This window comes from Tympanuchus pallidicinctus, unplaced genomic scaffold (assembly GCF_026119805.1).
Source record: "Tympanuchus pallidicinctus isolate F22 unplaced genomic scaffold, pur_lepc_1.0 scaffold1, whole genome shotgun sequence".
Classification (NCBI taxonomy): domain Eukaryota; kingdom Metazoa; phylum Chordata; class Aves; order Galliformes; family Phasianidae; genus Tympanuchus; species Tympanuchus pallidicinctus.
In genome coordinates this window covers 52,304,156-52,318,681 of record NW_026294618.1, presented here as the reverse complement: position 1 = coordinate 52,318,681, position 14,526 = coordinate 52,304,156, and the positions used below count along the sequence as shown (strand labels likewise).

General features: G+C 35.3%; 1 protein-coding gene across 10 annotated transcripts in view; it reads right to left on the bottom strand.

The window, feature by feature from the left end:
- The window catches only part of L3MBTL3 (L3MBTL histone methyl-lysine binding protein 3), a 76,405-nt gene that overhangs the window by 38,533 nt on the left and 23,346 nt on the right, over positions 1-14,526 (bottom strand). For 9 of the 10 annotated variants that reach the window (XM_052671317.1, XM_052671355.1, XM_052671343.1 and 6 more), the window contains exons 3-9: positions 14,291-14,402; positions 11,949-12,108; positions 10,819-10,957; positions 8,974-9,058; positions 6,733-6,824; positions 2,375-2,479; positions 807-942 (exon numbers count right to left, since the gene is read on the bottom strand). In XM_052671317.1, coding sequence (XP_052527277.1) covers positions 807-942; positions 2,375-2,479; positions 6,733-6,824; positions 8,974-9,058; positions 10,819-10,957; positions 11,949-12,108; positions 14,291-14,402 — 829 coding nt within the window. Of the gene's footprint in view, positions 1-806; positions 943-2,374; positions 2,480-6,732; positions 6,825-8,973; positions 9,059-10,818; positions 10,958-11,948; positions 12,109-14,290; positions 14,403-14,526 lie in introns of those variants that run through there. The other variant, XM_052671364.1, reaches the window with a different exon arrangement.

Here is a 14,526-nt window from a genome sequence, read left to right as displayed (position 1 = left end):
TTTTTTAATACTTCATAATGCACATCTTTTTCTCTATATTCATCATTTTGCAAATGTTCTAGGGCCTATTATCCTACTCTATTTCAGAACACCCCATTAATTTATTTCATTCTCCTGCACTCAGGGCTTGCTTTCTTTCTCTACACACACTCTCTTCCCTCCCCAGAAAGGAGTCTGTCAGTTCTTCTGTGACGGCACTGTTTTATAGAGATACACTCCAATACAAAATAAAATAGTTATGTAACCTGAAATGAAATAACTAAACAGCAAATTCAAAATATTTCAACGCACTTGTGCCATTTACTTAAACTACCTGTAGATTATATTTTCAGGTTGTAAACTTATTTCTCACTCTCAATCTCTTAATTCCTATTTTTGTATCTATTAAAAGCTTACTCTTTAAGGCAAAAGCACAATCTTCATTAGTCTATAACAATGAATGTACACAGTATGTAATAATAAAAATGTCCTGAAACCTTCTACTAAAAGATTCTCACTTGCCAAGATGCTGCTTGTTTACTTACAAAAATAATTCATTTGGGGTCTACATTTGTTACTTAACTTTCTCTCCTAATGCCTTATGCACTACTTCTCTGGTTCATTTTGTTCCTTGCTTTCTATAAATTTCCACCAAATTCAAAAGGCAAGTTTTCAATCTCAAGATTTTAGCAAGACTTAATACACAGTTTAATTTGATATGTTCAAATATTCTGAATAGAAGAACAAAAACATTTCTGCCAAAAACTTTTTTTACATTACAAAGATAGATCCAATCTGAGAAAATGCATTCAATTCAAACTAAATACCTTTTGGTGGATGAAGCTTGTGACCTGTTTTTTCACACCATCCAACAGGATGAATGTCTGAAGAATCAGCATTCACCCAGAAGTCATAACAGTCTGAGTATCCATCAAAGTGGAGTCGTATTCTGTAGCCACAAACCTAAAAGCAAGAATGTAGAGCATAAGAGCATACAGTACTTGGGATTTAAGATCCTCACCCTGTTCACAACAGCTTATGTTCAGCATTATGCATACTAACAGCATGCTTTTAGTCAGACTTTTATCTCTGCTCAAGCTAGAACTGGATAACTTAATAAAAAAGAAAGCGTGATAAAGAAGTAAAGGTATTCTCAATCTGAGTGCTGCCTCTTCAGGTAAAAAACACTAAGAGCTATATACCGCTATCACTGTTTAAAAATTTAAAATTCCTCCAGCACAACATCAGAATAAAACAGAAATCCTACAAAAGACTATGGATATGCATCTGATACAATCACAGAGCAGTGTAGGTAATGATGATTTGAAGCTATCCTGATTCACCAGTGTGAGAGAGAATACCACTAGAACTACAAAAATGACTATGTTTAAACATGGTCTCCATAACTGTCATTAAAGATGAAAAGTCAACTGAGAGATGCCCCAGAGCGTCATTATTCCATTATGTAATAAGATAATAATTGAAGAAGGAAAAAACAGGAGATTCAATCCCTCTCATCCAGACTAAAGTTGCCCACATCTTCCTGAGTGCTGAATACTGTAACTTTTCCTGCAGTCATCAGTGAAATTCTTTTAACATCATAATCACCCTTTTATATATTTAATTATACTTTCATTTTGTCACCTCAGAATTACACAAGATTTATGTTACCTCAGAATTTATGGCAGGTCATTCTGCCATAAAAAATGACCTGTCACTTACTGATAAGTATCCAGTACACAAGCAATACTCATCTACTGACATACAGCATCCACAAGAAAGTAGAAGAAATCCACTGAAACAGAATATCACCATGGGCCATTCAGAATTGGGAATGAAAAAACCTAAGTTATTAAAATATAAACAATGAAATTACAGCTGTTTACCAATGATGCAGAGCATCTACCTATTTTTGTTTCCACATTTTACAGTATAGAACAACTCCTCTCCAAAAAAATGAACCTTACTAAAGCTGTAAAAATTAATGTACATTTAATAGACATAAAAATTGTAATTGAGAAATAGGTTCTCATCTACATTTTTAAAAGCAAAGAAATCTCTCATGAAAAATATTTCTTCATAAGACAGCAAAAGATAAAAACATTTATACTGTATACTAACTCACAGAAGTTGTCAGTACAGTCAATTTCTGAGTCACTAAACCTGAAAAAAAAAATTGTAGCACAATTGCAATGAACCTCCCCCCCCCCCCCAAAAAAATAAATTATCAGTGAATGTACCAACTGAAATACTAATAAACTTCTATAAAATCACTGAAAATCAGTTGTGAAACTTCACATTTTTCTACTTCCAGCAGCTGCTCTTCCAGTGGAGTTTCTTCTGTGACTGTGCACCACGGTTGCTCTTAGCAAACTAACACTTGCCAGGAGATTACCTCAGCCACAGTGAGAACACAATAGATTGACTGGTGCTCAGGATCCACACCCTCCAGCTTCATCCCTACTTTGAATCCGTTTTTGTTGTATGGGAAGGATTGATACTGAAATGGAAAAGAACAGTTTCAGTACTTCTGAAAGAATACCTAAGAAAAACAGAATATCTTTACAAGGAAAACAACAGTGATTATTTATTGTGTTTCTGAAGGAATTAATGCGTTATTTTAAAGTAAGTTTTTCATGTTTAAGAACTTAACTGAGGAAAAGAGAAATCGAAAAACAGTGATATTAGAATGAGGTAAAGCTTTTGAGTATTTAGGAAATCTATGAGGAATTGGAAGAAGTTTCACAAGGAGAGAACAAAGTTATCCCTCAACTTTTTTCAATAATTGCCTGTAAAATATTCTAACAATGAAATTATTTATTTTTCTGCCTGTGCAGTGACACTTTCACAACTTTCTGGTGGTAAGCATTTCTATAACAATCACAAAAATGATACTCTGATACTCAATGATACTTTGCCTTTTCTCCATCTCAGACCATCAAAGATGAACTGCAAAGCAGAAATACAAAGTATTGTTTCTATACAGGGATTGCCTCTTTAACATCATTTTCTCATTTAGGTGTTCAATCTAGATAACCTCATTTTCCATGAACATTTTTGCATTAGTGGAACATTATTACTCTTTCAGAGGCCTACAGGAAAGCTAGGGAAGGACTTCTTAGAAGGGCATGTAGTTCCAGAATGAAGGGAAATAGCTTTAAACAGGAAGAGGGTAGATTTAGACTAGATATAGGAAGAAATCCTTTAATGTGAGGGTGGTGAGACACTGGAACAAGTTGTTCAGAGAGGTTGTGAACCCTCCCTCCCTGAAAGCACTCAAGGCAGGGCTGGATGGGGCTTTGAGCAACCTGGTATAGAGGGAGGTGTCCCTGCCTATAACCAGGGCAGCTGGAACTAGATGATCTTAAAGGTCCCTTTCACTGCAAACCATTCTATCATTCTTATATTATACTACAATGAATCCAGAAAAACATACTAGAAAAAAAAAAAAAAAGTGAAATGACTTTTTTTTTAACAGGAAGGTGTCAGCTTCCCTGTATCATGTTCCTTGTTCTTCCTTACAGAAGGAAGCTACAGATAAAGTTCAATTTAAGAAGGGAAGGGAGAAAAGAAGAAAATCAGAAAAAAAAAAAAAAAAGCTGAATAAAATCAGAAAGAGTTTTCCATGAGTTACTAAATTCAGAGTCAGTTTTTTATATCCCAAACAGTTAATGATAAAACACAACAGAAGTACTACATGTGCTCCCCCTTCCTTTTGTTGCTGTCTTTGATTAGCAAGATATAGCATATTTTTCTTATCCTAAGAGGCAACACTTGTTTATAGAAGAGAGTTAGATGCTAACATTATTTTTGCATGCTTCAGATACCAGTACACAGCATGCTTTCATCACAGATTTTCCCTGAACTTAGAATACTAACAAAAAACTTTTATACAAGAAGAACATATGCATTACCAAATCAAAATCAAATACAGTTAACATATAATCCATTCACTCAAAATCTTAAGAAGCAAAAGAAGAAATGTAGAGAAATAAGACAGTGAATAAAAATATAGAGCACACTTGTGCCAAAACATCCAAAACTCTTCTGGTAAATGATGGTAAATGAATACAGAGAAACACAAACAGAGGATCTGTTTTACCTAGCTTATGCTACCTAAAAATTATACCTGCTATCCAGACATCTACAGCACCACCAGTCAGAGAAAGATGAGACCTCTGTAGCTCTCTACATGAAAGGATGAGAATCATCTCTTTGATGGTGCTGACTGCAATTCATCTGAATAATATATCCAGGAGAAAAAAAATACAGTATGAGGCACAGGGGCAGAAACACACAGTCAAGGGGAAGAGAAATGAAGAACTACACCAGCTAAAGTCAGCTGGAAGGGGTCGGCTAATAGATGAAGAGTCCTTCTAAAAACAGGTTAGATTTTGAGAGCTCAGTTTGAGAGATCAGAGTGGCTGACTAAAGTACAAGTATTTGAGAAGTTATTTCACCTTAGCAATGCCATGCTTGAGGTTTTTCTTCCCAGTTAAAATTCAAAAAAATTACACTATTTGTATAATTCTGGATACTTCCTCAAGATGAAAGTAAAAACAGTATTTAAAAAAAAATAAATAAATCAATAAACTGAAGTTTTTCAAGCTCATCTTGATACAATGTCTTGCAGCTCCAACAGACTGCATCACAACAAAATATTTTACTGTAACAATGAAATGCTGGAAATAGCAAGAAATTGAGGAACAGTACCCAAAAAGGTAACAGAGATTTTGCAAAAGCAGGTACAAAGAAAAGAAACAATTACATCTCAGATCTGTTTTTTCCTTCATGGCTATAATATACATTGTAAATTTCAAATTCTACAAAGTATGACAAACAGTATGACACAAATATCACCCAGCTATTTTCTGAAATATGAGACATGAATTATCCGCAATGCTTTCCACTGTCAAATTGAATACTTTTAAGGCAACACACTATTCCCATTACAGAAAAATAACAAGCAACTTTGAGGAGCCTATTAACTTTAATGCTATTTAACAGATTTCAATTTTGTACATTATGCTTATGTCATACAGCACCGGAGGTAAAGTCTGTAACAAACTCAGTTATCACGCATTTCCTTCATAACAAACATTTAAAGATACATTATTAAGGAAAGAAATAAGAACAAAAGAGTAAATATAAAAGCAGTCTGCAAATGAGAATTAGAAATGTTTGGTTTTTTTTTGGTGCAAGAACATAGACAAAACCCAGAAGATTGTGTCAGGGGAACTGGAGATGGAAGAAAAACAAAACTCAAGGGTCAGTTAATTTCCTTTTCTCAGAACAATAAGATCTTGTCAATTGCAGCCTAGAAGTGAGTCTGAGATTTAAGTAACAGATAGTGGGAAGGCTTCTCCGTTATGCTAACCATTTAACAAAGAGTACAAAAAATCCTGTTGAATATTATTGCTTCTGAACTGGAAAAAAATACAGTAATTCTCAAAACCCAAACAAGAAACAAGGATTCAAAATTGTTGCTGGGTATGTTTTTCTTTGTTTTTGTTTTAACACTACTGTTTATGTGGTTTGCTTGTCCATCTGTAAAATGGAGTAATATTACCTGGCCTCTTCTGACTGGTATTAAGAATCTTCTCTCTGCTACAGGGTTAAAAGTACTGTGCACTAAATAAAAAGCTGTGTGCTGCAGCAGCAGCGTTTCGTGGAATTTCAGACAGATAGAGCAACACTTTTGAAATCTACATTTCAGATAGTGACACTACTTACCAGGATTTTTTGGTCACTTTTTCAACCAGTGAACAGCACAGGGGGATACAATAAATGGTAGTCAGATAACTGTCATTCTTGCACTTAGAAATTTTTGGATTCTCTACACTGCAATATTATTTACTTTGTTAATTAATTTTATATCTCAGCAAGGTCTAGGAGAACCAATTAAAGATCAGCCACACACACGTGTAAGCTGAAAAGCTGATCTCTGTGCAAGAGAGATCTAATAGTTGGAGTGTAAAGCAAAGTGAAACAAATGGATGCAAGAAAGAGACTCCAAGATAAGGATAGAATTATCAAAAAGAAGTATAACTGTTAGAATTATACAGTGGAGAAGTGCAGCAGCTGAGAATGTTCGTATGTTTTGCCAGCTTTTGCAAAAGAGAGCAGCACGAAAGCTTTGCTGATTTGCATACAGAGCTCTCATCTGAGCAAGAGACAGCACAAGCAAAACCACTGAAATGGCAAATGACAAAGTCTACCGTCAGGCAAAGGACAAGCAAGAGGTGATGATGTGACATCTAATCAGACGATAGGCAAAATGGGAACAAGGCAAACTAGTATCAGATGTAATAAAAGACATAAGACATCAGCAAGAGCTGCAAAAAGACAGGTAATATAATCAAAGCAACAAGCTGAAAGACGACCTTTGTAACAGCTTTCTAAGCATATTTAAAGGGAATGATATGTCACATAAAAATTAGGATATATATCAGATTTTCAGCCTCAGAAATTACAAAGAAAGACTAGAACTTGCAGACTTTGGAAAAACAGCTGTTTTCTATGGTCTCAGCTGACAGCATTTAACTAAAACCACACATTTCTTTGAAAAAGCAGAGAAAGATAACTAATTTTACACATATTCTGAATACTTTGATGATTGCTGATGCATTGCCTTAATCACATACGTTTATCACTAGAGAAGTGTAACATTTTATTATTTTTATTTCAATTGATTTCCCTAGAAGTTTCTTGATCTTCACTAGTTGATGATGACCTCAACTTCAGAAGTCATACCTCTTTAAAAAGCTTAGTAGGTACTGCAATAGCTTTTTCTTCCTCTAGATAGGACGCCCAACACCACAGTTGCTTCCCTTTAGAGGATACCGCTGTAAAGGATAGAATAAAAAAAGATTTCTCTGTTAATTTCTTAACAAAATAAAATAAGCAAAATGTTTATAACATATCTATCTCAAATCTACATTTTATTAAATGCATTCGTGATATTTCCTGAGACTTATTTCAAGAAAACAGTAATTGTGTGGGTTTAAGGTACCATGAACATGCAGGTTTGTACAGAATTATTTCCATCGGTTCCACCCTTGATTATTAAGAAGAAAAAGTTCATTCTTGTGATGAGAACAACTTACATAATCTTGCCTTCTGCCTCTTTTCTCTTATTGCTCCTATAAAAGCATTCAGATGTACAATTTACAAACACACTTAAGAAGATCAGATCAAATCATACAAAGTAGTTCTATATTAAAAAAAATTCTTCAGAAAAAGAAAATTCCAATTCAGTAAAGCAGTTTCAGTTGGATAGCAGTCATGATATGTTCTTTTTTTAACCTTAGTTGAAGCACTTTATTCTATGACAGTACTCACTACGCAGTTTGATGGTTTTGGGCAGAAAGGCAGTGATTTAACAATAATTTTTTCAGACCATCAGAACTTACACCGGTCCTTTTTTTCCAGCCTCATTTTTTCATTAACATAAAGGAGAAGCTATGTAGTATGGACATTTGCATACACTTGCATATGCATTATTGATTATAGCTCATCTTAAGGAAACAGCACTGAGCAGTAACTAGGCACTAACTGCACTAGCAAAAGCCAGGAACTTCAAAAACAGATGGTTTGTGAGGCTGGCCATGTATACATCTATTTTAATATACCTCCACTCCGCTCTGCTGCTCACTGTCTAAAATTCCTCTTCCATGCACGTAGCTTAGCAATTCAGATCATAAGCTCATGTCAGCAGGAGAATTTCTCATCAACCACGATGTGATCCTGGTCTGATACTGATTGCAGGCTACTCACAAGAGAAATAAGCCTCTTAAAGAATACTTTGGCTAAGTGTTTTCTATTTAAAATGTGAACCATAACAATAGTGATGCCAAACTCTCCCAAAGACATAATTCAACCAAAATATAACAAAATTCACATCCACAGTGATTGTTCAATGCTTTTAAAGCCCATTTTACTTGTGATTAACCCAGTTGTTATCTGTTCTGCTATTTAAGAGATGTGTTTCTTGGCAAAATAATACAGTTATACGTTTGGTTCTGAACACACATTTTGCCTACAAACAAACAAGACAAATCTATACAAATCACTATGTCAGTGGACAGCAGTGTCCAGTCAGAATCAGCTTTGTGCTTGTATCCCATATACTTGATACGGTCCCAGTTCTGGATACAACTGCAGAAACTGCAGTATTTACGTTTCAGGAGTAATTCTATCTCAGGAAGAGAATCTTGTGTAACTTTTTTACACATTGCATCCTCGAACACTGTATCATATACTGTGCAGCAGAGCTACTTGGAGCTCTGTGCTAAAGGCAACTTCTGGTAACAGCTCCCAGCATACCAAAAGAAACACCCTGGAGGGCGAACATGTAGCTTTCTGGTGAGTACTGATTTTCTGAATCTTCCAAAAAGTATCTATCATGTTAACAGCTTGAAAAAGCAGTGCTCATTTAAAGAATGTTTTATTATGCCACTTCATGCAGTATATTTCCCTTTGGACTGATTATAGCAATTATTCCTAAACAGTTCCATAAATGTGTCTATTTCCAGCCATATCATAGATACAAAATTGATCCCCCAGGAAAGAAAAGGAAACTTTCACTCCTGCTTAATACATGTATTTCAACATCTGGGAACAAAATGGGTCTGATTCCCCTTAAAATTGGCACTCTTTAGAGGGATGAAAAAAAATCTAAATTGTGCACCAGCTACATTTATAGTTACTGTATAACTCCACACTGCCAGGCATATATAAACTGGCTCTTTGTAAAAGGCAATCAATCGCCGAGAGTCATTTTACATCCCCAATATTGCCACTTGGTTCTCAGAGTTCTTCAGTCCTTACAACTTAATTACTACAAATAACACTGACACTGTCTTTTTGCAGATGGCCAAAACTGTATTTAACAGTGGATAAAAATTTGGTGAAACAATGCTGGCAATCCACAGCAAGAGGTAGGTATCACATAAATAAGTGACACTTGAGATTTTATTTCATAATTTAACTTACTTTGTTTCAAAACTGTTATATCCCCTTTTCTTTTTCTTCTGGCTCTCTGTGAGACTCTCAAAATTCTGCCTTCAGATTTATCCTCCTAAATAAAAAGTATTCAAACGTTAGTTCAGAAGTCTAACAGATAAGAAACAGACATGTGAAGTTTAACTTTGACTTCATTTAAATGGCTTCCAGGTAGATCTCCGTTATCTCAGACAAACCTGTAGATGTCTAATAAAAACAAAGCAAGCAATAAATCACAGCAAACACAGTGGAAATGACAGAATACTCCCAGCACCTGGCTCTCAGCCAGCACAGCTTTGTCTATGCCAGGGACAGATCAGTGAGTCTTCAGTAGGACCAATTGAGATGGACATAAATAGCTGTACTTTTGATATGTTCATGCTTCCAAATTAATGTGAAGGCAAACCTTTTGCACAACTTTTTCTGCTTTAAAATGACACTGATCCTTTTTATTTATTTCACTGCTTGTGTAGTAACAGATTTCCAAGCATCTGAACAGATGAACAAAACAAGTCCTCATTTGGGAGAGCAGACACATAGCAGCAAAGGAGCTGTCCTCAAATTTTTCCTGAGGACACTGTTATACAGAAAGCTGTGGACTCTCTTTCGACACGTGTCTTTCCACAATTCTGTGACTGCAGTGCTCTCCCCTTCTCCCTCCAAACAGTGCTCCTCTCAGTAACGCCACAGCTATTGAGAGGAAAACAAACATCACGGGAAGCTGCTGCAAATTCTTGTCCTCAGATGAAAAATAACTCCAAAAGGAAAAAAACAAAGGTGCCCCAAAGTGCATTACACTGCAGCATAACACAAACCCAAATCCCAGTCAATTTTTCATTTCCATTTTTACTCCTTCAGGAAATACTCCACAGCCAACCAGAGGAGTGAGAATTTTTGCACGTATGGCCTTTGAGGAACAACACGTGTAAATGTGGAAGCCACCTAGAGCTGACAGTGGACAACTCCTACTGTTAAACCCATCCACTGCTAAAAATAACAAAGTAGATAAGACTGTGTGTGCTGCTTCTTCTGGTGCAGAAAAGTATTTCAAGCACAGATGAAATGTTTCTCCTAAGTTCTAGCATTCAGTTTTAAGTAGCAACTGTCACCACAAGCCAGAATCTCCAGAACAAGCTAGGGCAATGACAGCAAGAGCCACATGAACTTCCTTCTAGTGAGGAAGTCTTGGAGGTTAGATTACTCATCCCTGTAAGTATAATCAGAGCTGGACATGGCTGCTTTGTTTGCTTTAGTGTGTTTTTATATCTTTATAATTACTCGTGGAGATTATGGTAATCACCACTAAGCATAAATCAGAACACCAAAATCAAACAATTGGCATATGCTTCTTCCTGAATCAGAGAAACTCCTGGTAACCGTTGGCTATGCTTTTCTAAAGCAAATTACGTTACAAAATCAAAAGTATACTCTCCTTAACTGTAACAGAACTTTCTTTACAAATAAATTACTAGTCTGTAATTGTTTACTCGTGTAAAGTAAACAAGTAACAGGCACTGGGAAATACATTGCTTTGTTTTTCTATACTACAGTACTAACAATTCTGGATTGGCATCACTTTTCCTTTAAGTTCCTTTTGTTCTATTCTTAAAAAAAAGGAAGGAAGGAATAGGAAAAAGAAAAAGCAGTTTCTATCCCTTGTCAACAGTTAGAATGTGCTGAAGAGGCATAATTAAAAGTGAATCAAGTACTTATTGTGGCTTTGATGGAGTAATGAAGTCACTTCTATTTGCAGAGTGACGAATCTATTGACATTGCAATATAAGGCAAAATTCCTACTAAAATGTTTGCAGAAATGAGTTTATGATGCATACTAACAGTTTCATCGGGATTATCTTTCTTCTCCTCATTATCCCTGGACTCTTCTTTGAGAGGTAATTTTGTTTTTCTTTTCCGAATGACTTTGGATTCATCATCCCCATTGCATTCCATGCTGGGCTTTTCCTCCTTTGGTTCTCTATTTCAGGAGCAACACAATGATAAAAAATATTATTTCATTTCTCATATTCATAACAGAAGTAAAATGCAAGTAAATCTAAAGGTCAAGTGCTTGTAGGTCCTATGAAAAATATTATGAAGGCATTATGAAAAATATATTCTTAGAAAAACTACTGAAAATTACAAAAAATTAAGCTGAAAGACAAACAATAGAACTGCAAAAGGACAGCTGTCAGCCTGCACTGAACAGTTTAGCATGTTTTAAATAGTCTTCTCTCACGTACCACCAAATCTGGCAAAGAAGCAAACTGTGAAATGTTTAGGACTGCAAGGCAGTTTACAGAAAGGAAAGAAAAGGTAATCATTAAGTCTGACAAATCCAATTGGAGAAAGTTGATACATGACTGAACAAATTGCTAAACAAGCAATCAGAATAGAAAATGGCAAAGCAATTAACTAAAAATGGAGGAAATGCACAAAAACGTAGATGTTAAAGATTGCTGTAATGCAGAACGTAACATGGAATGGACCCACTAACTGAAGGCTTCATTTATGATGAGATGAACTGCAGTAGCTCAAAGAAAAGGAACCGAGAAACCACAGTATATTCATGTTTTTACTCACTGTCATCTATAATACAGCTCTTGAACTTAATTACAATTAACTTACCACACCAACCATCTAATTACTGATTATCTTAATTTCAGTGATTATGAAACAGGGTGGGAGTTTGACACTGATTCATACATCCCATAGACTGTATCGCTGTTTGCATCTGACAGCAGAACACAGCACTCTCTGAATAAAGAAGACCGCCTTCAACATCAGCATTAGACAAAAAGCAAATATTTCATAACTCACTGAGTTTAAAAACAATGAAAGAATGTTATAAACTGCTGGAGACTCACCAAAACATGGCTGCCACACCATTAATGCTTTATCACACCACTTTTATCTCATGCTGCATTTACGCCAAATTATTTGCTTCTATGCTTTATAATAGTACCTACTTGTTTTTTACTTGCTGGGCACATTTTTGGCTGCAAAATTTCCCTTCAGGAACAAATTCTTCTACAGTACCATAGTGATAACAGTTTTCACAGAAAACAAGTCCATCCATTTTTGCAGTTTCCTTCAACTTTGAGGAGATCCCTGTCTTTTCTGAAAAGGCTGCACAATGAAAAAATAAATTCACTTAGGTAGAAGTGATACATTTCCAATGATGTTTAGCAAGCCTTGTAAGCAAACAGAAAACTGAAGTCATGCCACTTTTGTTAGAATGAAGAACTGAAAACTGATGTCTGTATGGGGTTTATTCCCAACAAGTTTTCATATTAAAACACCAGAAAAAATCTACTGATTTCATTTTCCTGGCATCACTGGCACACTGACACTGCTTGAAGTTGCTACTCATGGAAAGAGTGAATTTTCTGATAGGAACTATGCTAACTATCTGGAGAGTTGCTGTTGCAGAGTTCATCACCTCATGTTGCACTGACATGACTCATATTTGACATGTAGGGTCATCTGGGGAGAAGTTATCTTTTAATAGTTTATACCTTACTTCTGGAAATAAATCACTAACTACATTTCAGTCTTTTACTGCAGCAGCTATTGCTCAACAATCCTGAGGTCTACCAAAAGTGAAAAACAAATAAACAAACAACTAATTTGTAGCAAATAGATTTTAAAACAGTAAATTAGTAATTTACCCTAAGCTATGACTTCCCCTTGGGAGGCATGTAGCCTAGGGCAGTATGCTGTTACTTTTGCTCACAGTCAAATATTCAGCACTGAAGTTCTTCAGTTCCTAAAGAAGGCTGTTCACTTTACACTGCCAAAAGGTAAATTTCAAGTCACTATTTATTTTATTGGAATACCAAACTGTCTTTAAAAATTGAGTCAAGTGAACTCTTGTGTGCAGACTATCTCCACTAGAATAGTACATTATTTACGTGATACATTTACTCCCCAGTCATTAGCAGTCCAAATCAATCATTCCCTCACATAACTGAAAATTTTAGCAGGATTATATCTTTGGGGAGCAACGAATTAATCAAAGAATGTGTAAGATATTTGTGATGATTGCTTAATATGTTTATGTGCCCAAAATCACACCTGACTTCAGTAGCGAGATTTTTCAGGCTTACTGGACATTGGGGGATGAAGATATGTTTTTCTGTAGGCAAACTGTAATCTCTCAGTCGAAAGAGAGAATCTGCTGCACTACTACACTATTATGTTGCTGTCACTCTCATCACAGATCTGGATCTTGAATATTTTAAAAGTAATCACTGACTTGGAAACCTATAGACCAAAAGCAGTAATGTGAAGATTCAGATCTTTTTGCTGAGATCCAAGCTAGTTTCCCATTGATACAAATGTTTCAATTATTTATATAAGTCACATGACAATGGGGCAACAGCAAAAGAATACTTTCATTGACTTTGCTTATTCTGTTTTGTGAAAGGCTACTGACGATTATTACAATGGAATTTCAAATTCTGTTTTCAACTTACAGAATGCATATTCAAAAAGAAAATTGATAACATATAATATAAAAAAGAAGGAAAAAAAAAAAAAAGTAGTTGTAAGCAACCACAAAAACAGCTGTGCTATTCTTTCATGCTGTTCCATCATTGTATCAAAATTTTCAGAATTTTGAACCATGTAAACCAACGTCCCCTGAACACTAGAAGTGTTTTCTCACATCAATACTTTATTTAAAGGACACACTGTATCTTGTTTTGCACCTTGTTATGTAGACAGACACTACAAAATTATTAGAATGTCACCACTCATGATAAATGTAAATGGTTATTACATGCTACTTTTAATGTTGTGATAAAGTATAGTCAGCAGAAGCAAGGAAAAAGTGCAGAGACATAAACTGAGCTTGGTGGGAGCAGTTGAGTAGCAACTAAGGTTACACAAAGGCTGTTTACAGACAGAAATGAACACTGTAGGAGGTCAGTTAAGTCTGTGAGCAGTCTGGAGAACCTGCTTAATAAAAATAACAGCAAAAAAATTCTGAACATTTTAGAGTAAGAAGTTGACCGCTTTTGAAATTAAACACAAAAATACTAATTCTAAACTTAAAAAAAAAATACTGTAAGAGAAAACTGTGGCGATAATTCAACTTCAGATGGTTAACAGTGGAATTATTTCCTTTTACCTTAAAACACATTTATTTCATAATTATCAGCATCCAAAGAAACAGGTAGATACTTTCTGCATTAAGCAAATAAGTTTTTCATTTTAATTTTAATTTGGGGGGCAATCTTGTAGAAAAACTGGTTCATTATATAAACTACAGACTACTACAGAAAACTTCAGTGACTTCTTAGCTGACCTTCTTGAGCAGTTGGAACCATCCAGGTGGTGGTAGCCATGGCTTTTTTAACACTTTCCATCTCATTTTCATCTGTTATCACCTCCAGGGCTCCAAATTCATTCACTCTAAACTGGTAGAAACAAAACAAGTGGCATTAAGTACAGCAAAAATTTACTAGCGCTTTCTTACATCATCATTTACACAGTATCCTCACCATATTACCCAATTTCTAAGTGTTTCTGCTTATCCTGCTG